Source organism: Peromyscus eremicus, chromosome 9, assembly GCF_949786415.1.
Source record: "Peromyscus eremicus chromosome 9, PerEre_H2_v1, whole genome shotgun sequence".
NCBI lineage: Eukaryota > Metazoa > Chordata > Mammalia > Rodentia > Cricetidae > Peromyscus > Peromyscus eremicus.
The window spans coordinates 23,847,593-23,871,096 of record NC_081425.1 but is presented as its reverse complement, the minus strand read 5'-3'; the positions used below and the strand labels follow the sequence as shown (position 1 = coordinate 23,871,096).

The 23,504-nt window shown below is 41.8% G+C and overlaps 1 protein-coding gene across 1 annotated transcript in view; it reads right to left on the bottom strand.

Annotated features, from left to right (window-relative positions):
- The window catches only part of Klf12 (KLF transcription factor 12), a gene marked incomplete at its 5' end in the record, with an annotated part of 165,622 nt that overhangs the window by 9,551 nt on the left and 132,567 nt on the right, over positions 1 to 23,504 (bottom strand). The window contains one exon of the mRNA XM_059274290.1: positions 20,562 to 20,719. Within this exon, the coding sequence (XP_059130273.1) occupies positions 20,562 to 20,719 (158 nt within the window). The remainder of the gene's footprint in view (positions 1 to 20,561; positions 20,720 to 23,504) is intronic.

Below are 23,504 nucleotides of genomic sequence, written 5' to 3'. Positions count from 1 at the left end.
GCTAAGAGCTGGGCCTGGTGGTTCACACCTGGAATGTTACCACTTGGGAGGCTGTGGCAAGAGGACTTGCCTGAAATTTGAGGCTATTATGGGACACAGAGAGAGTTCCAGGATAGCCCCTGCTACAGAGTAAGACACTGTCTTAAAAAACCAAAAAACCAAACGTGGGCTTGCACAATAAAAGTAGACAACACCCACGGCTCTCTGCTTCATCCCTCATGCTCTGTTCCTCGTCAAGACAGACTGGCTGACAGTCAGGGGATTTCTGTTCACCTCTTTAGGACTGCAGGCTTTCCTGAAGCTTAGTTCATTTGTGTCAGCATTCCACACAAATGTCATCTCAAATTGTTTTCCTGGGAAATAGGCTAAAAATAAAAATGTCATGCCTACCTTCTTTCTTAAAAAGTTATTCATGTTTTGACTGTGTGTGTGTGTGTCCACCACATGTGTGCCTGGTGCCAACTGGAGACCAGAAGAGGACGTTGGATTCCCTGTGACTGGAGCTACATATGACTGTAAGCCACCATGTGGGTGCTGGGGATCAAACATGAGTCCTCTGGAAGAGCAGTCAGGGCTCGTAACCACTGAGCCATGTCTCCAGGCCCCACACCTACCTTCTTTATTCCTTTTATATATAAATATAACCCTCTGCAGGCAACATCTTTCGAAGTATTTGTCATTTCACAAAATACCTGAAAGCTGTGATTTCAATATCAGACCATTATTGATTGTGATTTCTTATGTTAATTCTACAAAAGAATGAAATTATTGGCCAAAGTTTAGAACAGTACTGTAGCAGTAAGTCTTGGCATGTCATGTTGCTTTTGCAACATAAAGTTAAAATGTAGAAGAGAAACAAAGACTATAAGGCCGGTGATGGGTGGCTAGCTGGGCGACATTATGTCACTCCTTTGGGCTACAGTTTAGCTTTCTTTTAAGCCATTTCTTTATTGTTATAGTTCTCATTTTAACAAAACACTTTCAGCACAATCTTAAGAAAGTAAACCCACCAGAATGGTGTGAGGACATCTGCAGGCTGGTGAGGTGGCTCAGTGGTTACCTCACTGTTACCCAGGCAAATGTGCAAAGAGAGAATCAGCCCCTCCAAGGTGCCCTCTTACCTCCTCGTGGACACTGGGGCATAAGCACCCCCACCTCCACCCCTACCGCCACCTACACCCCATTATCAATAATAATAATAATTTTTAAAAAGTATCTGTTTGTTGTTGTTGTTCTCAAAATTTCTTCACAGCACACTTGTAGTTCATGTTGGATACAACCTCCTGTGCATACACAGCCAGCATGCATGTGTACTCTCAGGTATTATTAATGAACTGTCTTGGGAAAATAAGGAGTCATATCAGAATTTTTTTTTTCTGGCTTGAAACAGTCAACACAAACTGATTTATTATGAATTGCTTGTCTTTTTCCATTCTAGTTAAAGAAAAGGATTAAGACCAGCTCAGTGCATTTCCATGGCATTTACCCAGCACAAGGCACAATAAAGTCTAAAGAAAACATCAGGCGTTGAATGGATTCCCAAAACCTACCTAACAAAAATCACTTTTCAGGGCCTCCCATTTCACCACCTGAAATGCTGAAAGGTAAATGCGGACTGAGACAAAGGGCAGGTGCTTTTTCATACGAGAATGACGTGTGAGCAATCCACTTAGAGGAATGTGCAGTTTCAAAAGGCCTGTGTTAAACAAAACACCCGGGTTCTCAGCGGCTCCTCGGTTATTTTCTCGAGCAACTGAAAAGGAACACCTTCAGCAACAGGAAGTGCAGGCATTTTCTAGGTTCAGAAGTGCATTTTTGAAATATGTCCCTGTTTAACTTTTACAAAGTTACAGGGCCCAGACACTGACAAATGAGCGTCATTACATTCAGGGCTCAGCATATTTGCTGTGACAATCTGTTTCACTTGAGGAATGGTATTTGCATATGAGGAGAGAGAGGGGGGAAGAAAGAGAATCAAGATTCCTATCTTGTCTTCTGGTTTCTGTTACACTGGTTCATGAAAGTTCACAGATTTCTAGATCTGGAAGGAAATTAGGTACTTTCAAGATGAGGAAATAGAAACCCGGTGACCAGGACGGAGCTGACACTACCAACTGCTCTGAATCACCCAAGGATGGATGAGGCCACATTCCCTCTTGGGGGCAAAAGCAGCCCACATTACCTGGAGGTCTAAAATCAGGCAAAATGGCCAAACGTGGGCTCTGTTACCAACCTGCAACAGTTCTAGGCAGTAGAATGCAGCTTCTGGAAATAGTTTCCCCATCTCTAAAATTCTGGGCTGTCATCTAGTCTTACAAGCTGTGAAACTCCAACCTGCACATTACAGAATATTTAATTTTATAGCTATGAAATTCAAGGTATTCCTGTTTATTGTGAAGAAAAAGAAATAAAATAATAAAGTTCGAAATACATCTTTTTTATTGCCGTGTGGAATGTGAAGACATGTGTGTAAATGTATGTGTTATATATATATATATATATTTTTTTCCACGTGTGTAGTTGTGTTCACCCACACAAGCACATGTACACACGCAGATCCCAGAGGCTGACATCAGGATGTCTTCATCAAATTGATTCCCCACCTTGCTTTTCGAGATATGATCTCTCCTTAGATCTATAGCTCACTGATTTGGCTAGACTGGCTCACCACTGAATTCCCAGGATCATCCTGCCTCTGCCCTGTTCCAGTGCTGGGATCATGGAAGTGTGTCTTAGCGATTGGCTTTTTTTTTTCTTTTTCTTTTTCTTTCTTTTTTTTTTTTAACATAGAGACTAGAGGATCTGAATTCAGGTCCTCTGGGCCATCTCTCCAATCCTCTTTGCTATTTTAAAGGAAGAAATTAAAGTTTTCAGCTAACTGAATGTCAATCCTGATTTTAGCTTTTAGAAACATTTAAGTACAAAGCAGCCTGAGCCAAGCAGACCAACCTATTGTATAGTATGCATAATCCATTTATTTGGTCTTGGTAATTCAATCAATTAGTCAGTGTGTTACTCTTCATTCCCCTGAACAGTCTGGTATGGTGATATTTTATTTGTACTAAAATGTTATTTGTATGTTAATAAATAAAGTTGCCTGGGGTCAGAGCTATTAGCAAGCCATAGGAAAGCAGGGCAGTGGTGGCGTACGCTTGTAATCCCAGCACTTGGTAGGCAGAGCTAGGTAAGTCTCTGTGTGTTCAGGGATACAGCCAGTATTGGATGTATGTGCCTTTAATCTCAATACCAATCATGGAAAACCTGGAGATCTATACAGACAGGCTGTGATGAGGTGGTCATGTGGTTGGGTTTACAACCAATGAGAAGGCAGAACAGAAACTCTATATAAAGACTTTAACACAGGAAGTAGCTCTGGTTGGAGAGGTAGGACCACCGCAGGAGGAAGGGTAAGGTTTTAGCTCTTAGCTCTGACCTCTTGGCTTTCTTCTTTGCACTGGTTCTGTGTTTCTTATTTAATAAGACGGTTGGTTACATCTACAGTCTGGACTCACTTCTTCATTGTGTGTGAATAGGACTAAGTGAGCCCCTTGTGTCTTCCCCATGCCTTTCTAGAAAGGCAATCCTTGATAACAATAGTATTTGCTAGAACACATGAACATATGCCACTTTCCACACACCATGGCTTTTTCTAGGCAATTTCACGATTTGAACACATTTGACCTTGATGGCTTTCTAACCTAGCAGTTGCAGTAGCTAACCCTGCTTCACTTGGGCATCCACTTGCTCTTAGCCACTTTTTATGCTGCCACTCCAAACTTCAAGTTATCACTTTAATAAACCGGGATATCTAGTCAGAACTGGACTGGCAGACAAGGGCCTGGGTTACAACTTACTGGATATACAGTATTGTTCACACAAAGTCTAGCCTTCTCACCCAGAAAGCAAACATTAATGAACGAAAATATTCTCTAATAAAATGTACTTTACAGAAAGTAAAAAGTTCAAGGTCAAAGGACGTTGTTTTATTTGGCTGTTCTGAGCTTATATTTCGATGGGGTGACAACACTTATTTGCTATGTGTCTGGTTCCCTTTTCTTAAGTTTCTTTTGCAGGGAACTCTTCTTAACCTGTCACATAAATGTGTGCCAAGACGTTGAGTTTTTCTTCTCACTTACACATCCCCCCTCATTCTCACAGTTTCTGCTGTAACCTACCAGGGAAATCCTAAGTGTCTACTTCCTAATCTCACTTCTAAGTACCAGGGATGGTATAGGACGATTTCAACTGTGGGCCTCAAAGCCGTCTCAGATGACCGAAACCTTATTCAGTACCTACCACTTCAATAACATCCCCCTCCTCCTGTATTGCTGTCAGAAAGGGGTAAGCTTATCTACACCCATCCCAAGTCCCAAATGTCTTTGGTGGAGAGATTTTGTTGAGACTTTTCTATGGAGAAGTAGGGGGGAGGGTATTCTCTACCTGCCTCTCCACCATCATGGCAGGTACCAGTTCTGGCTTCCAAATGCCTGTCCAGCAGTCCTCTCCATTCAGCCCCACAGGGGTGGTCTGTCTCTCCTTAGCCTTTGTCACCTTTTACCAGGATCAATTTCGGTGGGTCCATGACTGTGCACTATGTCCCATTTCCTTCTGTTTAGTGTCTGCTCTGTATTGAACCATCATTCATAGCAGCCTCTGGCAACATGAAAGCTAGCCAGTAGAGGTAAAGCTTGTAGGTAGGTACCAGCATGATCTCTCCACGTTCTGTGACTCGAGCATGAGGTGTCTGCAGCGATAGGGCCTTACCACCAAGTTTTGGAAGGTAATATAAACAATGTCAGTAGCCTGTGATGTTTGAGACAGGAGCCCTAGGAACCTACAGAACAACAATTCCAAAAGAGGTAGCCCATATGTGGCACTGGGATTTGTATTTGACAGCCTAAGGTGTCCCCCCAATTCAAACTCCTATGGTATATGCATGTGAACACATTTCAGGAAGCATCTGCTGTAGGTTTCCGTACTTGAAAGTAGGCGCTTTCAAAGATCTCCAAGATTGGCACTTCCTCCCTGTTCTATCTCCTCCATCACGTCCTTTTGGCCTTCACTCCATTTAACCCTTCCTGTTTCATTATTCTACTCTCATCCTTCCCGCCACCTGTATCTATCTCCACTCCCTTGAAATCTCCCATATGGTCCCTTATTATTTCCATGCTTTCTATGGGTACTCAAACTTAAACACACATATTTAAAGATTCAATCACATATGACAGAGAATATGTGGCATTCATCTTTATGGGTCTGGCTTGCCTAATTCAGTATAATGTGTTCCAACTCCATTCATTTACCCAAGAATTCCATTTGTCTTTACAGCTGAATAATGTCATATTGTATACATGTACCTACCATATTTTCATTATTCATTCATCAGTTGCTGGACATCTAGACTGTTTCCACTTCCTAGCTAGTGTGAATAGAAGAGCAATAAACAAAGATGAGAAAGTATGTGTAACAGAATATAAAGTCTTTTGGGAATATGCCCAGGAGTGGTACAGGTGGATCATATTGTAGGTCTACTTCTAGCTCTTAGAGGAACGACCACACTAATTTACATAGTGGCTATACCAATGTGCACCCCCACCAACAGTGGATAAATGTTCCCCTTTACCTACACAGATGTCAGCATTTGCTGTCAGTTGCCTTTTTGATCTTAGCCATTCTGACCTGTAGGGTGAAATCTTATGGTTAAGATGAAATTTCAAAGTAGTTTTAACCAGCATTATCTTGATGGCTAAGGATGTTGAACATTTAAAAAGATATTTCTCAGCCATTTTTGTTTATTCTTTTGAGAATCCTCTGTTTTGTTTCATACCCTAGAGGTTAATTGGGTTGTTTGTTTTCTTGGCCCTTAGTTTTTTGATTTCTTTATATATTCTAGATACTAACTCTGTCAGATGTAATTTTTTTTCTTATTCTGTAGACTAACTTGTTACTCAAATGATGGTGTCCTTTGCCGTACAGAACTTTATAGTTTCATGAGAGCCTACTTTTAAATTGTTTTCTTAATGCCTGCAGTACCAGGTCTTGTTAAGAACATCCTTTTTGGTGCCTATAAATTGAAGTGTATTCCCTTCCTTTATGAGATTCAGGATACTTGGGCTTATGTTGAGGTCTGTATTAGTCAGGGTTCTCAAGAGTAACAAAACTTATAGAATGAATTTACACACACACACACACACACACACACACACACACACACACACACACGGATTTATTAGAATGGCTTATAGGCTGCAATCCAACTAGTTCAACAATGGCTGTCTACCAACGCAAGATCCAAGAATCCAGTAGTTGTTCAATTCATGAGACTGGGTATCTCAGATGGTCTTTAGTATACACCAGAATCCCAAAGTAGACTCTAATGCTGGTGAAGGAATGGACTTACCAGCAAGATCAAGCAGACAAAGAGCAAAAGCTTGTCTTTTGTGTCCTTTACAGAGGCTGTTACTGGAAGGTATGGCCTGAATTAAAGGGGGATCTTCCCACTTCAAAAGATCTGGATTAAAAGTGTGTCTTTTCAGCCCAAAAGATCTGGATGAAAGTGGGTCTTCTCAGCCCAAAAGATTTGGATGAAAAGTGGGTCTTTTCAGCCCAAAAGATCTGGATGAAAAGTGGGACTTCCTACTTCGAATAATTTAATTAAGAAAAAAAATCAGCCGGGCAGTGGTGGCGCACGCCTTTAATCCCAGCACTCGGGAGGCAGAGCCAGGCGGATCTCTGTGAGTTCGAGGCCAGCCTGGGCTACCAAGTGAGTTCCAGGAAAGGCGCAAAGCTACACAGAGAAACCCTGTCTCGAAAAAAACAAAAACAAAAACAAAAAAAAAAAAGAAAGAAAAAGAAAAAGAAAAAAAATCCCTCAAAGGCATACTGGTCCAATGGATTTTAGTTAATTCCAGATATAGTCAAGATGGCAGCCAAGAATAGCCATCACAAACTCACCTCTTGTCAACTTTAGGTCATAATTATGCCTAAAATGATATAACTATCTCACATACAATCACCAATGCCTTATATATTTAACTAGGTCATAATTATGCCTAACATGATATAGCCATCCCTTGTACAACTGAAAACACATTATAATTTTTAGAATAGGAGGCAATGTCCTGTAAGGGACAGCCTCTTGGTATCTCAAAACTTATATATGACAACTACAGATATTATTTTAATTGATGTTACATTTCATGATAAGGAAATTGAGGAAAGAAAACACAAATATCCATCCATACATATCCTTAGAAAATGTCAATTATAATCCTTGATTCTGCAACTGGTGTCATTGCCTTAGCTGGTATTTATAACTGCCTTCCTCTACTACCCATTTGGCATTTCTTCCACCCTGGCAAGCACCTCAGGAGGTCTTGGTTCTTTTTTCCAGAGGAGTAACCTATACTTCCATTCCTGAAGGGTCTGTGCCCTTTGTCACCCTGCCTGGATTAGGTTGTTGTAGTTTCCAATTGACTTTAATCACAGACTATGGGTAGCACCAAGAGACTCTCCAAAGGATCTCCTACACTTCAGATAATGTTTTGGAGAAGCAACCCTATTTCCCCATGGTAATCTGAATCAATCACCCCCACCCCAACACTCTTATTCATGTCTTACCCTATTGGCTTAAGGGCATCAGAAGCCCAAAGTGACCAGGGGGAAATCTGAGCTTCCAATTCAATGGAATGTTTGTTGTGTCTCCTGGTAGGAGCGCCCCCTCTCTGGAACCAAAACTTCTAGAACAGGAGAACTTAAGGTCACAAGAACAGGAAGCAAAATTTTTTCTAGTGGGTCACTAGGAGTGATAGTGAGAGAACTATTCCCTTTCCATCCCTTGATTCCTGGACACATGGATCCTGGCTGCGGGGGGGGGGGAGGGGGGACATACCATATATTGGACACTAATTCAAAGCATATACTACCTTCTGGAGAAGCTGACCCCAGCCCTCCAGGCTGTGGACACCCAATTAGTGCTGTAGCTGTTTCTTCAAAAGACCTTTCCGTCTTTCTATCAGGCCAGCTGCTTCAGAATGGTGGGGAACATGGTAAGACCAGTGCATTCCATGACTGTGAACCCAATGTTGCACTGCTCTGGATGGGAAGTGAGTTCCTTGGTCAGAGGCAATACTATGTGGAATGCCATGATGATGAATAAGGCATTCTGTAAATCCACAGATGGTAGTTATATCAGATGCATCACATGCAGGAAAGGCGAATCCATAACCAGAATAACTATCTGTTCCAGTATGGTCCAATGTAGTCAACCTGCCACTACGTCACGGCATGGTCACCCCAGGGTATGGTACGCGTTTAGTGTTGGTCTCTCCTGCTGGAAGATCTCACACTCAGCATCATCTGTAGCCAGGCCAGCCTTGGTGAGTGGTAGTGTGGGTTTTTTCATGGGTTCATTGGGCAATGGCAGGGATGGCTGGGGAGTGAGGCTGTCTGTTCACAGACTGGGTCATCCCATCTTATTTGTTTGATTATTGAACTCCTCCTCAGGTGAAGTAACCTTTTGATGATCAATCAGTTCCATGGGACACAAGAATCTTCACCTTCTTCACTCATTTGGTGAGATCTATCCACATACTTCTTCCCCAGATGTCTTTGTCACCCAGTCTTCAATCATGCTCTCTACAAGTTCCTGACCATCCAACCAATCCATTGGCTACAGCCCATGAACCAGTGAACAATCATAGGTCTGGCTAGTTCTCCTCCCAAATAAAATATATGACCCTGTGTACTGCCTGAAGTTTTGCTCACTGTGAAGATTTCCCTTTGCTGGTGTCTTTCAGGGTTGTCTCAGGAAGGGGTTGTAATACTGTGGCTGTCCACTTTTGGGGGGTGCCTGCCTAATGTGCAGAACCATCAGTAAACCAGGCCCTAGTCTTCTGTTCCTTAGTCATCTGATCATAGCGCACACCCCATGGTTCTGTAGGTGAATGCTTGGCAGAAGATGGCATTGTAACATGAGTAGAACCCATTGACATATGGGCAGTTTCTTCATATAAACTGCTTGTGCTTGCAGGACCTGATTGGGTCCGATCACATACATACCACTTACATTTCATAACAGTTTGCTTCTGTAAACATCCTACTTCATGGCTCGGTGGGTCAGATAATGCTCAGTTCATGATGAGCAGCTTACATTGGCCCATTGCAAAAACTTCCATTTCCACTAAGGCCCAAGAGCAGGCCAAGCGGAGTCTCTCAGAGGGAGAATAGTTGTCTGCAGACAATGGCAGAGCCTTGCTCAAAAATCCCAAAGGTTTCTTCTCTGATTCACCTATAGGGGCCTGCCAAAGGCCCCAAACAGCATCCTTATCTGCCACTGACACCTCAAGTTCAATCAGGTCTGCTAGCTCATATGGTCCAAGTTGTACAATAGCCTGCACAGCAGCCTGGACCTACGGAAGAGCCTTTTCCTGTTCCATGTCCCACTCAAGGCTGGCAGCTTTCTGAGTCACTTGGTATATGGGACAGAGTAACACATCCAAGTGCAGCATGTGCTGTGTCCAGAATCCAAATAGACCCACTAACCATGTACTTCTTTCTTGGTGGTGGGAGGGGCCAGGTGCATTAACTCACCCTTCATCTTAGAAGGAATATCTCTGCATGTGCCACACCACAGGACTCCCAAGAATTTCACTGAGATAGAAGATCCTTGAATTTTGGTTGGATTTATTTACCATGTATGACCTATAAGTTCAAAGCACTAGCTACCACCTGCTCATTTGGTCTAATCAGCACAATGTCATCAACATAGTGGGCCAATGTAATACTTGTGGAAGAGACAGATGGTCAAGATCCTTTTGAACTACGTTATGTCACAGGGCTGGAAAATTAATGTATCCTTGAGGCAAAACTGTAAAGGAATACTGTTAGCCTTCCCAGCTGAAAGCAAACTGCTTTCAGTGGTTCTCATGGACAGGTATTGGAAACGAGGCATTTGCTAGATTACTAGCTACATGCTACGTACCAAGAGATGTGTTCATCTGCTCAAGTCAGGGCACCATATCTGGTATAGCAGTTGCAGCTGGGGTCAGTAATTGATGGAGTTTTCAGTAGTAAAGGGTACCAGGTTTTATGCTGAGGTCCTTTACCATTGGAGGTCGGTTTTGTGCAGGGTGAGAGATAAGAATCTGGAATTACTCTTCTGTGTGCACCTATCCAGTTAATCAACACCGCACTACTTGTTGAAGATGCTGTTTTTTCTCCAAGGTGTATTTTTGGTCTCTTTGTCAAAAATCAGGTAGCTGTAGGAACGTGGACTTATATCAGGGTTCTCAATTTTACTTTCTTGGTTAGTGCATTTGTTTATATGCCATTATGCTGTTTTATTACAGTGTTCTGCAGTATAACTTGAAGTCAGGATGGTGATGCCTCCAGAAATGTTTTTGTTATTCAGGTTTGCTTTGGCTATCCTAGGTCTTCTGTATTTCCGCATTAAGATTATTTTTTCTCATTATTTTTATTTTTTGAGTTAGAATCTTGCTGTGTAACCCAGGCTAACTTTGACCTGGTATTCCTCTTGCCTCTGACTCTTAGAGTGCTCATTATATTTATGCACGACAATGCCAGGTTCCTTGAATGAAGTCTTTCTGAAAGATCATCACATCTCGGCACACCTTGATTATATTTTCCTCAGTTTCTGTTGCAGAAGCCTCCTCTTCATTTACCTGCCCCATCAATATTTCACAAGATTTTTGATGCTTTTATCTTCTCATCTGCACAGTTCTTCCCACCCCACAATATGTGAAGCACCCCTGCATTAAGACTTTCCTCACTCTGCACCGTGATGGAAGGTTATCTCATCTGCCCATTGAACTCACTGTGATTCTGAACATGATTTTGGAATCTCTTCATCACTGTATCCCCTGGGCCTAATACAGAGCTCTATGCTAATAATTAACTGAATAATACAAATACAAAATAACAATACAAATATAAAATCTAGGACATGCAAGAGTTAACAAAAAGCAGTCTATATTGGTGTGTGATATGTTGCTTGAAGTATTTTCCTCAATTGTTCTCCACCTTTCTTTTAAGAATATGTTTATTTGTTATGCTTATATGTGTGTGTGCCTATGCGAGTTTATATGCACCACATGAATACAGGAGTATGTAGAGCCCAGAAGAAGGTATCAGACCCCAGGAACTGGAGTCAAGGGCAGTTGTGAGCTGCCTTGTGGGTGCTGAGAACTGAACCCAGATCCTCTGCAAGAGCAGTAAGCACTCTTAACCACCGAGTCACCTCTCTCTTCAGCCCCTTCTCTACCTTAGTGTTTGAGACAGTCTCTCCTTGAACTTGGAGCTCACAGATTTAGCTAGACCAGCTGAGCAGGAGGCCACAGGAACCCTCCAGTTTCTGTCTGTCTAGTGCTGGATAACAGGCATGTGCCACTGCACTTGACTTTTACATGAGGACAGAACTTGGAACCTCATGCACCAATGAGGACTTTATGGACCAAGCTATTATCCTAGCTGCTCATTCTTACTCAGGTGAGCAGTATTATAACCTTTATGGTAATAAGCTTATTCTTAACTACAAAGACTTAATTGAAATGAGTATCACAAATAAACTCTTTGCATATTCTTTCGTGGTGAATATATATTCTTCCAAGCTACAGTTCTATATTACTTTTGTAATAAGTACTGTGTTTAACAATTCTATTAAAAACCACAAAAAAAATCTATTTTAGTAACAAGTACTCCTACCATTCTGGATAAGGTGATTAATAATCAAAATGTTTGATTTTCAGGCAGAACATGAGAACAAAGGCTGAAGATGAGACATTACCCCACATTCTTCTCTTCCTATCACCTTGATAAATGTAAAGATAAAACAGAGCTCCAAGTGAAAGCAGGGTCCATAAATATCTCAGCAATTTTAACTGATGATGTCTGTGCTCACATAAATAAAATTCAGAAGCAAAATTCACTTTGTAATGTATTATTAAACAGAGACACTCATTGGCAAGTGGTTTTACAAGTCTTTTAAGTATATGTAAAAGATCAACTTTAAAAACAGCAATTCAGTAAAATATGGATTTTAGAATAAAATTCAACCAAATATGTATAATACAGGTACGGGCATTTGGATCACTGTGGATCTCAAGCACACTTTGTTTCTAGACACTAGCTTTCTGATGGGTCAAGAAAACTCCCTTCCCTTTAGTGAAAACGGTATAATATTTGTAGCACTTTCAAAGCACAGTGAGATAAATCTAGATTGAAAATAGATGTAGAGGCTTCCTCCTTTGAGGAGGCAGTGGGAAGTGCTTGTTTGCAAAGGCAGGTGCCCATCATGATGACCCCGGATCCCCCCTCTGCACCACCAGGGCAACTTGCACAGACAAGGCCCTTCTCCCTCTGCTCTTCTCTTCCCCATGGAAGGTATGTGTCGATGTGGCGGTCTCACTCATCGGATTTAGAAGCTCTTGTCTTTGTTTTTTATATCTCATTCATTAGTATGCAAAGAGTTGTGTGCTGAGCAAGCACTCCAGAGCAGCTTGTCTGGCTGTATTTAGTGATTAATGCTCCTGGTCCATGTCTTTTCACTGGTTTTCTAACAAGCACAATTTTCATAGGCCGGGGAGAAAGGCCAGTCATCAGTGAAAAGCCTCCAAGACACACCACCAGTCACCTCTCTTGTCATCTTGTCACTCCAAGGCACCCTAGTGGCTCATGCTAAGTAAGTAGGTATGTGCTGCCACACAGGTGAGCAAGGGATGGGGGCTCTAGTGAAGAGACGGGCCTAGTAGGTTTGTGAACTTGTCCGAGACTGGGTGGAATGACAGTAACAGGCACCCAGGAGCAGCCAGGGCCTCACTGCACTGCGTTCTCACTGCACTGCGTTCTCAGCTTGACCCTGGGCTGGTGTTCTCACCTGGCTCCGTTCCTGGGACTTACACAGCTGATGAAGAGTGTAACCCTTGCATAGCTTGTGCTTGATTTTTGGGGGGACAGAGAAAAGTTAGTACCCTCCATGTGGCATCTCTCTGTGTACAAATAGCCTAAGCACACACACTAGATATCCTCAGCCTTCCTCTCCTTTATCCTCACATCTGGTCAGGTGTCATGAATGTTGTTCATTTGCCTCAGTTTTTCCCATAAGCCTTTCTACCACCACATCTTAATATCAGGCAACACACACTGGAGCTTGCTGGGGAATAGTGTAGGGGTCAAAGAGCTTTATTGGCCTGGTGACACTGAGGCATTTGGGGAAATGAATGGAAGCTCTTGACTGGAGAACTAGGAAGAAAAGAGTCAGGTGGGCAGATGATTTCAGGCTGGAGGATAATATCAGAATGAGCTGCATATATCCAGGCTCATCTGGAGACCTAGGCAGTGCTCCAGCTAGGACTAGGAGCTGTGGCATTTCGTGGCTACTTCATGAGTTATCTACTCTGCTTACGAGCAAACTCATCAAATAAGGTCCACGACTCTTTCTGCCCTTCTGAAAGTCGATCTATAGAGATGCAGGAAATGTTCAAACATGAGTTCAATCCATGAACATGGCCTTTCAAATAGAAAACTGAACTGTTTTAATGAGGATGTAAAGTTTATCCCTTAAACAATTGTTTATTCACCATAACAGCAGCACACTAAGTTTACAAAATGATGATTAGCTTTACCCCCAAACAACTATAATCTATACATATTAAATCTATTAGAGTCCCAAATAAAGGTATTTAATGATAGCCATATGCTCACAATGACATGTATCTATAGCTGATCCACTTCAGCACATAACTACTGAATGCCTATGATGTGTTATCATTGTATTTATTTGGGTTATAAAACTGATATCCTGAGTCATACATATGTAATGAGACTTACTACATATGTGTATGAAGCTAAAAAAGAAAATCTGAGATTCCCACACCTTAGGGAGCTGCTCCAAGCTTACCAGTTATGGGCTAAAGATAGATACAAACTTTTGTTTCTTGACTTCCAATTTCTTGTTTTGTTATACTTTTTAATTTCTCAGTACACTTTGCTGTAGTTTGGGTACGATTTGCACCCTGACCTCCTCTGCAACAACCAAAAAAACGCAAACACATGCTGTAGTTTAATCCTCACTATGAGACATTAAGGGGCAGGAAGACTTAAGACTGTCAACAAGTGTAGTCTACACATGGGAATCAGTTAACTGAGGAAGGTACCTGAAGTGGTTCTGCTATAAAAGCCAGTGTGGACAAATCTCTCTTTCATATATTTCCATCTCCTGCCCTGTGCCAGCCACCTCAGGACTCTGACACCAAGAAGACCACCATCTGATGTAGTCCTTCAACCTTGGACCAGACCTATAATCATGATCAACCTCATTTCTTTAAAACTTGCCCAGTCTGTGATATTGTACTATCAGCAGCAGAAAACAGACTAAGACAATTATACAGCTCATACTCAGGAACTCTTTGATCAGGACTTACAAGCTACTTACTAAAGAGAAGATCTACCCTGAAAAGAATCAGTTAGGATTTAGATGATACCTTAGCAACATCACTAGGTCTTGTGCTTTGTCTAATAGTCAATAGATATTGGGAGGGAGTGTCCTAAAATGGAGTTCGATGTACTATGAGCTATGCATCAATGACACAAATACTGGAACAGTAGCATCATACATATCTGAAGGTAGACCAAAGGCCACCAGGACATACGGCTGCCACAGAATCTCCCCAAGCCACTTTAGAATCTCATTCAGTAAAAAACAGAGTTGTCAATTCAGAAGAAAGAAATACATGAATAGCAGTCAGAACTGATGAGTCAAAGGAAGAGTGAGAATCCGTGGAATGTGCAGCCACTTAGGACCACTGTGTGTGGGAATGAGTGTGGAGGCGGAAGTGAATCTCCAGTGCATCACCACATGTAATTTATAAATAACAGACGATCCAGTTACAGCACATGCTCCTTTCATCAAGGGGGGGGGGGTGTTATTAATTAGTGTACAGTTTCTCTTTAAAGGTAAAGAAGAACAGATATTAGAGACTGTGAAATCAGCATTGATTAATAGTTTCAAGCATCTATAAGTAAACTTCGGATGAAGTCAGATAAATGAGGAACGTATCCACCCCAAGTTCAGCAACTTCCTTTTTATATAAATTTTAATGAGCATTAAACAAGACTGGCCTATGTAGCCCAGATTGATGACAGAGGCACAGTATCAATTTATAATACGAAATATTTCAACTCGTTTGAAAGAGAAAAAAATTTCTATGTTGAAGTTACTTTTAAAAACTCAGTTTGAAGTTTAACTCTGTCTTTCACTCATCACTAAATCTAAATGTTCTGTAGAACATGGATAGTCATGTTTGATTTTAGTGTGTCGCAGACACACCAACACTAGGGCAGACAAGTTTCCCACCTAGACTAGCTGCAACATCTGAGTCTAGTGCCCCATCTAGTGGCTGTAAGAATTCCTGACACCTGTGTGTTAAAGAACAGCACTGTAGAAATCACTAGAGCTCTTAAGCTTTGAGTGATTCTCAGCTTTCCTCATGCTTCGGCCCTTTAACACAGTTCTCCAGGCTGTGGTGACCCCCAACCATAACATTATTTTTGTTGCTACTTAACATGTGTAATTTTGCTAGTGTTTTGAATCAAAATATAAGTCTGTTTTCCTATGGCATTAGGCAACCTCTGTGAAAGGTTCATTCTACTCGCAAAGGGGTCTCGACCCACAGGTTGAGAAGCACTGCATTAGACAATGGTGAACATTCTGAATAACACCCATATTTCCTTTTAAAATACGTACTTAGATAATTTAATATCGCATGCACGATCATTAAGTGAAGAAAACCAACAGTAGTTATTCATAGCACAAACAGGACCCCGTGAACTTAAATGTGCATTTTCATTTAAATGTACTGCACACCTCATTGGGAGGAGAAGATATGGACAAGAGGGCTGCTGGCTAACGTGTGATGTGGCTCGAACTACACGTTCTCCTCTGTAATGTTCCTTTAACAGTGCAGCCTCCACAGGTGTTGCTACAATGACAACATTTCGAAATACCTACTAACATATCCGTGTTTTCACCTACGTGGCACAATAACAAAATATAGTTGATTATTTTTAAATTGTTACGTCCACCTCCAAATACTTCTTTAACTGTGTGTTTATTGCTAATTATCTTGAAAGGGTCTTTTTTTTCCCCTGTATCCCTACAGAGTGTTTACATCTTTAAGTCCTGAGGAAATTCACAACTGATCAGGCACTAATAAAGTGCAGAAAGTTTAAGTATTAACAGGAAAATTACTGTGACATTCTTAAAGTTTCTCATTGCAGCTTGCTCACTCCCTCCCATAGCGTGCTTGGATTTCATAAGTCATCTGTTATAATCCCAAACTCCACATTAAGTATTATTGGTCACACATAAGGATCTTACTCAACATGCCTGAAGCAAAGGTAAGGCTAAGAAGATGTTTATGAAAAGCATGCAAGCCAGCCTGAATTTCTATGGAACCAGTGTTGATGACATTTTACTCACCAAGTTATGAAATCTTGTGTATAATTATAAATTATAAGCTAGCCTAGGATCACTTGACACCAGTTCCAACAAGTTAACCAAACTTTATTCTTCTTTCCATTTGACAATTAAGACTATGACTGCACAGACTAAAGTTGTCCCTTAGCACCAGGGAACTGGCTCGTGCCCCTGCCCCAGCCCCCTTAGATAACAAAACTCAAGGTCAAGGTGTAAGATAGAAACCAGTGAAACATTTGCGTTTCACCTCCACACATCTTCCTGTACACTTCAGATAAGATCTACCTGATACAATGCAAATACTTCCCACAGCTGCTATACATTCTGCTGAGAGAGTGCTGACAAGAAACAGCCCACAGAGGCTGAGGACAACCCAAGGCTAGCTGATTGCACAGAAGCAGACTTTTTGGATACAGAGGGCTGGCTATCACCAATTTTCTGCTAAGTGGGGAATGGATTTGATACGTTTTGGGTTTTTTTTTTTTTTTGTTTTTGTTTTTTTTTGGTTTTTCGAAACAGGGTTTCTCTGTGTAGCTTTGCGCCTTTCCTGGGACTCACTTGGTAGCCCAGGCTGGCCTCGAACTCACAGAGATCCGCCTGGCTCTGCCTCCCGAGTGCTGGGATTAAAGGCGTGCGCCACCACCGCCCGGCACGTTTTGGGTTTTAAGCAGGAATCTAGCAGAGATATTTTGAGGCAGATTAGGGACAGCATAGGTAGCTATTTAAAAGAAGTAACAGCCTGCCCTATGGAGGTCTCTAGGGTTACAGCTCAGGGCATTTTCTTGGCATCTGTCATGATCAGTCTACCTATCAATTAACTGGGAAGGATGGAGAAACTGAAGGTGAGATGGTTGGGGGGGCGGGGACCATTCAGATCCTTCCAGCTTATTGAGTTCAACATATTAAAATCAAGTCACTACAGTGGGCTTATAATACTTAGTTTCTAGATTGGAAAAAGTATATAGAAACTCCCTGACTAGCAAGTTTGTCCTTTGTCTCCAGATGTTGCCTCAACACCACTCCCAAGGCAGTCATTTCAGGAACAGCTCCAGCATTACAAGCCTAGTAGAAAGAAATCAGTGTCTACTACAATGGATACACTAGATCTAGCTGGCAGCATTTCTTGATTGAGATGACTCTAAGGAGTTAATTCCCAGAAGACTTAAATGTATATTGTACACGTTAAGAGAAGTTCATAAACGTCTTTTCCCTCAACAGATAAGGACCACAAACCTTAAGTCAGTGTGACAAAGCATGACTGACAAAATGTGGAGTGTCTGATTTGAGGACCAGAAGATGCTGTGGCTCACGGCGGAGTCAAGAAGACCATTAGAACCAGCCAGTGACAGCAAATGTATGATCATTTGTGGGGTTCCCATTCATCTGGACACCCCAAACTGTACCACAAGGGACCGATGCAAGCTGCCAGAGAACAGGAGTCTGTCTTCCAACTGCACCCAAACAAGCTGTGACTACACGTTTATAAGGAGAGGTGGGAGACGTGGTGTTGGGGCAGCGGCGCTCCTGTGAAAAAGATCTCAACAGCTGCAGCTCCCAGGTCGCTATGCAGACCGAACAAGACAAAAGATGTGCAAGTGTGCAGAGAACAGCCGGGTGGTGACTTGCTCCCGTGAGAGGTGACAGGCAAGGGCTCCCTCTAATTAGAAAACACACTCTATGCTGTTATGTCTAAGGTCACTGTGACCTTCAAAGTCTATGAGGTCATCTTTTTAATAAGTCAAGCTCATTAATCCAGCTTCAGCATTCAAGGTTTATGTTGCTTTGAATTGTAGTGAATAAATGACATCTCTTCTACTCGCTTAGTGTATGTTAAAACCTGTAAGATGAAATCCAATAGTGCTGGGGAAGTAAGTCCTTTAATCATATGTGATTAAAAACCCTCCCCTCTTTAACTGTGTTCCACTGAATAAGTAGTCTGTGTGAAAATGAGGCTAATATATATTCTAGAAAGCTCAAGGAGAATGGGAACAGCTCAACAGATGTGATGATTCACTGAAGACAATTTATGTATGTGCATGTAGAAATTGCCTCATAACAATCAGTGACATGGCCCAATGACACTTTCTGCTATTATTTGTGTTTATTGTTTGCTAATACAAGATACTTGTGGACTTTCATGTCTTTATGCTCATTTTTTTTGGCTTAATGATGGAGCAGGTGATTTAAAAATTGTCCAGCGGGCTGAGGATGGAACTCAGTGGTCCATCTCTTGGTAGTGTGTGCAGTGCTGTGGGTTCAATTTTCAGAACTGCAGGAACTAAATAAACAAACCACAAAACTAGAAGCAGTGCCTGAGAAACAGGTAAAAGCTTCTCATGAGGAGGTTCACAACCAAAGGACAGGGAAGAGCAGAGAGTTAAGGAGGAAGGGGGCAAGGGATTGGGAACAGAGGGGAAGCACGGAAGAGGCAATCAGAAACCAAAAACTAAGGGACCAGGCAATGGGTATTGGTCAGAAGCATCCAAAAGACCCGTAAAGCAGTACAGGCGATTGCCATTTCCCTTAGTTGCCTCCTGTTTAATTGAACTTGCCCTCCACATGAGATGCTACTTCTCTCTGAAGTCACAGGCTGCCAAATATGGAGTCCAGTGCCAGGTATGGGAGGGATATTTCTGGAGTTGATCATGGGTGTCCCAGAGGCCACCAAAACAATACAAGCTTTTGCCATTGTTCTTGGTTACCCACCAATAATTGATAGTAAGACCCCATTGCTAAAGTCATCACATACTTTGGTCACACGGTATGGAGAAGACAAGTTGTTACTCACCAGGAAACTTACTTCCTGTTGGCTAGCTGTCACAGTACCGGAAGGTGCTGTGCAGGGTGGGTCATCAACGGTTTTACTCAGTTGTAAACCCAGTGAGCCTCAATAACAACCAGCATGACAAGATGTGCTCATGGGCACATCAGTGGGGTGACTCTGATTAAACTCATGAACTTATAGCATGTTGCACCCATTTTCAGCCCCTGTAGATAGCAGGCCTGATTAGTGCTTCTGGTCCACGTCTTTGCAAACTGATGTAGTAACATGGGCTAAAGAAAAAAGCAAAGAAGGCCCGTTTAAATGATTTTACTATGTAATCTGGGGAGTGATTGCCTTGTGTGGTTATTTTGATGAGATGGAGAGCACTTTTACAAAGGCACACAGGAATCTATGACATGTGAAGTGTCCCGTGAGAGAACAATGCTGGAGTCTGGTCCATGTCAACGGTAGGCACTGGACAGGACTTGCTTGTCCGTGGCCTGTGTCAGCAGCGAAGCCATTGGCTGTTTCCCTGTTTCGTCTGTTTCTTTGTGTGTCACTGACTCTAGCCACCAGTCACTTGTCTAGGGAAGGCAGAGTGATCGTGCCTGCTTCTCTTGTCCTCCGTTTCTTGCCAATAGCTGCCATTAAGGGGATTCAGAAGGAACCCAGGAGCTGCCAGCTAACGGTTACACACAGCACAGAAAAAGGCATTGCGGGCAGTGGCTAATAATGACAAGCAGGGCTTTCTAAATGGGTGGAGCAGAGGTGAACAGAAGGATGGATAGTTGAATTGTTGCAAACTTGTGAATTACTTGTATCAATTTCTTTTCTCGGCTAGTATTGAAAATCCCCTCCTTATGCAACAACTACTAGGAGAATCAAACTGGATTTATGGAACTGGCTTTAAAAATGTTTCATTGCTTTGTGCAGACAAAATTTGAGTTTTAAGTTTATTTCTCTGATGCTTACGAGGAAGAGTATTGAAAACAGAACACAGGTGACCTAATGATGGTGGTAGATTAGATGTTTACTTGAAGGAAGGGAAGAAGAATTTTGTTCAGCTTACTGTTGGAGGTGCCCTGTGAATATTTTTAAACTCAATAAATTACACAATTATTAGGTAGCTAAATTGATTACCAGAAAGATGATTAGCTTATTCTGTTCACAGCATTTAAAACATGTATGCGAGACAGAAGGAATGAACTAAATTCTGAATATGCCAGTCATAGACTAATGACTGGGTGAGCTGTCGTCATTTCTCACTCCCCCTGACCCCCACTGAGAAGCCCATGGGAGCTGTACCTGTGTGTGTTCTCCGGTGTGCCTTCAGGTGAGAACTTTTTGTGTATACTTTGTTGCATCCTTCAAAGTCACATCTGTGGATGCGCCGCTTCCTGGAGTCCGGGGATTCTGATCGTCTCTGGCGTCTTGTGCTCTCAATACTAAATGGTGAGATTGAACTGAAAGAGAAAGAGAGCCGTTACCTGGTGAGAAGCACAGCCCTTCAGCTGGGCCCTTAGCAGGCTGAGGATGTGGTCTTGAACTCTGCAGCCTCATGGTCTCCATGACCATACACCCTGCTCTCAGCTCCTGGATATGTCTCAATAGCTAAAGAAAGCAGCAGGGCTCTTCTTGGGTAAAGAGCTCCAGGGAGAGAAAGGCAATGCTCACAGCAGCACATTAGGCACAGCGATGCAGGCGTGTGATCTCAGCATGTTGAGAGGCTGAGGCAGGAAGAGTCAGAGCCGGAGGTCAGCCTTGGCCACGGAATAAAACCAGTTTCTGAAAATCCAAACCCACCAAGCCAATCAAATGCAACAAACCCAAACAAAGACGCAAATCTCCCTTACCGGGGCTACGTTAACAGCCCAGCTTTGAATGTCTAGTCTTTCCTGAGAATGTTTTAGGAAGCTCTGCTCTAGACAACATCAATGGGAACATATTTAATAAGAGGGGCATCTGAACTGCATGTGGCGTTATACAACCCTGCAAAACCACAGTGCGCATTTCAAAACAACTGAGGTCGGGGTGAAAAAAATGCCCTCGGTGCATCAACATGGTGACTCACGACAAGCAGTTTCTGTGCAGAGAAAAGCACTTGATATTTAACTTTCGTATTACTTGGTGGTTTTTCTCTGAGGTGAGGAATAAAGCGCATTGTCTTTAAAGATTAGCTGTACTACTATTATGAGAAAAAAAGACTTCAACTATGAAGTTTGGCCCAGACTTGCGTGTTGTTTCGTTTTAATGCCCAGTAGAAAAACAGGATTAGTTTGTAATGTCAGGTAATTCATTTACATGTACCTTTTTCAAACCTTAATCTCTTTTGATTGAGACAGAAAGAACATGACTCATCTTTTTATTAGCAACCCATGAAGTTCTCTGAAATTATAATGAAATAGGCTGAAGAAACAATCATCTGTTTTTACAAGACACATTTACCATTACTGACATTCTGTCTCCCCCGTGCCCCCCCTTTTCAGGTTTTCCCACTTTGATGTTTTTGTTTTGAGATGCCTTAATGTGTTTACGACTAGTTATTCTACATGGATTGAAAAATCAAAATTAAAATTAGTTTTGGAGAGAAATTAAGGCAGTGAGGTAGCTTGGCAGGTAAAAGCAATTCCTACCAAGCCTGACAGCCCCAGTCAGGAGAGAAACTGCTCATGTGTGTTTTCCCTCTGGCTTCATGATCATGCCATGGCACAGGTATGCACACCCCCACACAGACATCACCCCCACAGAAGATAAATGCAAAAAAGTTTTCATTAGCAAATCAGTTCTTTTAGGAGCTGAACACTACAGATAAAGAGGCCCCTTTGCCTTGATCCTTTGTCCTCTTCTCAGAGAAAAGCCACTGTCCGTTTTCTTTAGATCTCTCTGATTAAAACATTTTGCTGTTTTGTATTCATCGTCCACGGCACTGTGCTGCACTGGTCCCCTTGCACACAGCTATACACTGTGTGATGAGTTCGTCTCTCCTGCACAAACCTTCTCCTTTGTGTCTAAACCTCCTCCTGAATCTAAATGCCCTCTGTTTCCCTTCACAATTTCATACCTACTTTTGTGTCATATATACTTAAATAGATCACTGTTCGTATATATCTGCAACCATAGAAATTTATGATATATGACTGTGGGCTTTTAAGACCTCATAAGTCGTGCCGGTGATGACATTTTTCAACTCTTCTATTGCTACCCTCAACCCCCCACCTTTTAAACATAAGCATTTGAGCCTAATCCATGTGGACACACGTACTGTTGATCATTTAAGTGAGATGTTATCTACCATAGCTTTTCAATTCTCATATGTATTTTTCCATATTTGAAACTTCTAAAGTGAAACTGCTTCTTGAAACTGGTGGATAGTTATAGGTTAGCTGGCACTGTTTTCTTTATTAGAGGCACATAAAATAATTGCAGTTTTTGCGATGCCTATTTCAATTTTGAGGAAGGATTGGTCGGCTTTTTTTTTGCAAAGGATTAGGTAGTAACTACTTTATTTAAAAGTTAAGGACCATAAAGTCTTATGCTGTGATTAATAAACTCTAAAATTCTATCATGAAAGCAGCTATAGACCATATGGTAACAAAGGAGCACAGTTACAATGAAGTTTTCTTTATAAAAAATAGTGTAATTGCCCACATGTCATAGTCTGCTGACTTCTCAATTATGGATTATAGTAGTGGTTCAACAAGCATGCACCCCTGCATTTTAAAACCTCATCTCTTAAGTGACAAACAAGGACTGTTTCTGATACCACAATATTCCATTACTCCAGCCAACTGGTTTCCAACATTTCCTTCTAGCATATTCCTGTTTACTTTTTTTCAAAGTATCTTTTCTAGTCTACAAATAGTAGATCAGGCAGCCGAAGGTTCAGAGTAGTTAAGATCAAATATAAGTGCTGTTTGTTGAGCCTCAACCAGTTTAATTTGAGATCTGCACGAGAGTGAGCGAACACAGGCTATGCTTGGGTAAGCCACTTTCTAAAGCCTTCATTATCAATCAACGTGGATTTGTGGTTTTCCACGTCATTGATTCAGTTGCTGGGACAGAAGTCTATTGTGAAAAGAGTCAAAACAACATGAAAGAATAGCTTTAGTCAGTCCTCAGAGTGATTCCAGCACAGAGTATGATTCCTGTGCACAAGAAAGACTGTGTGTGCCCTGATACGATAAACACAATTCATTTCTTGAACATGTAGCCATGAAAATAAATACAGATTTTGGCACTAAGAGTCTT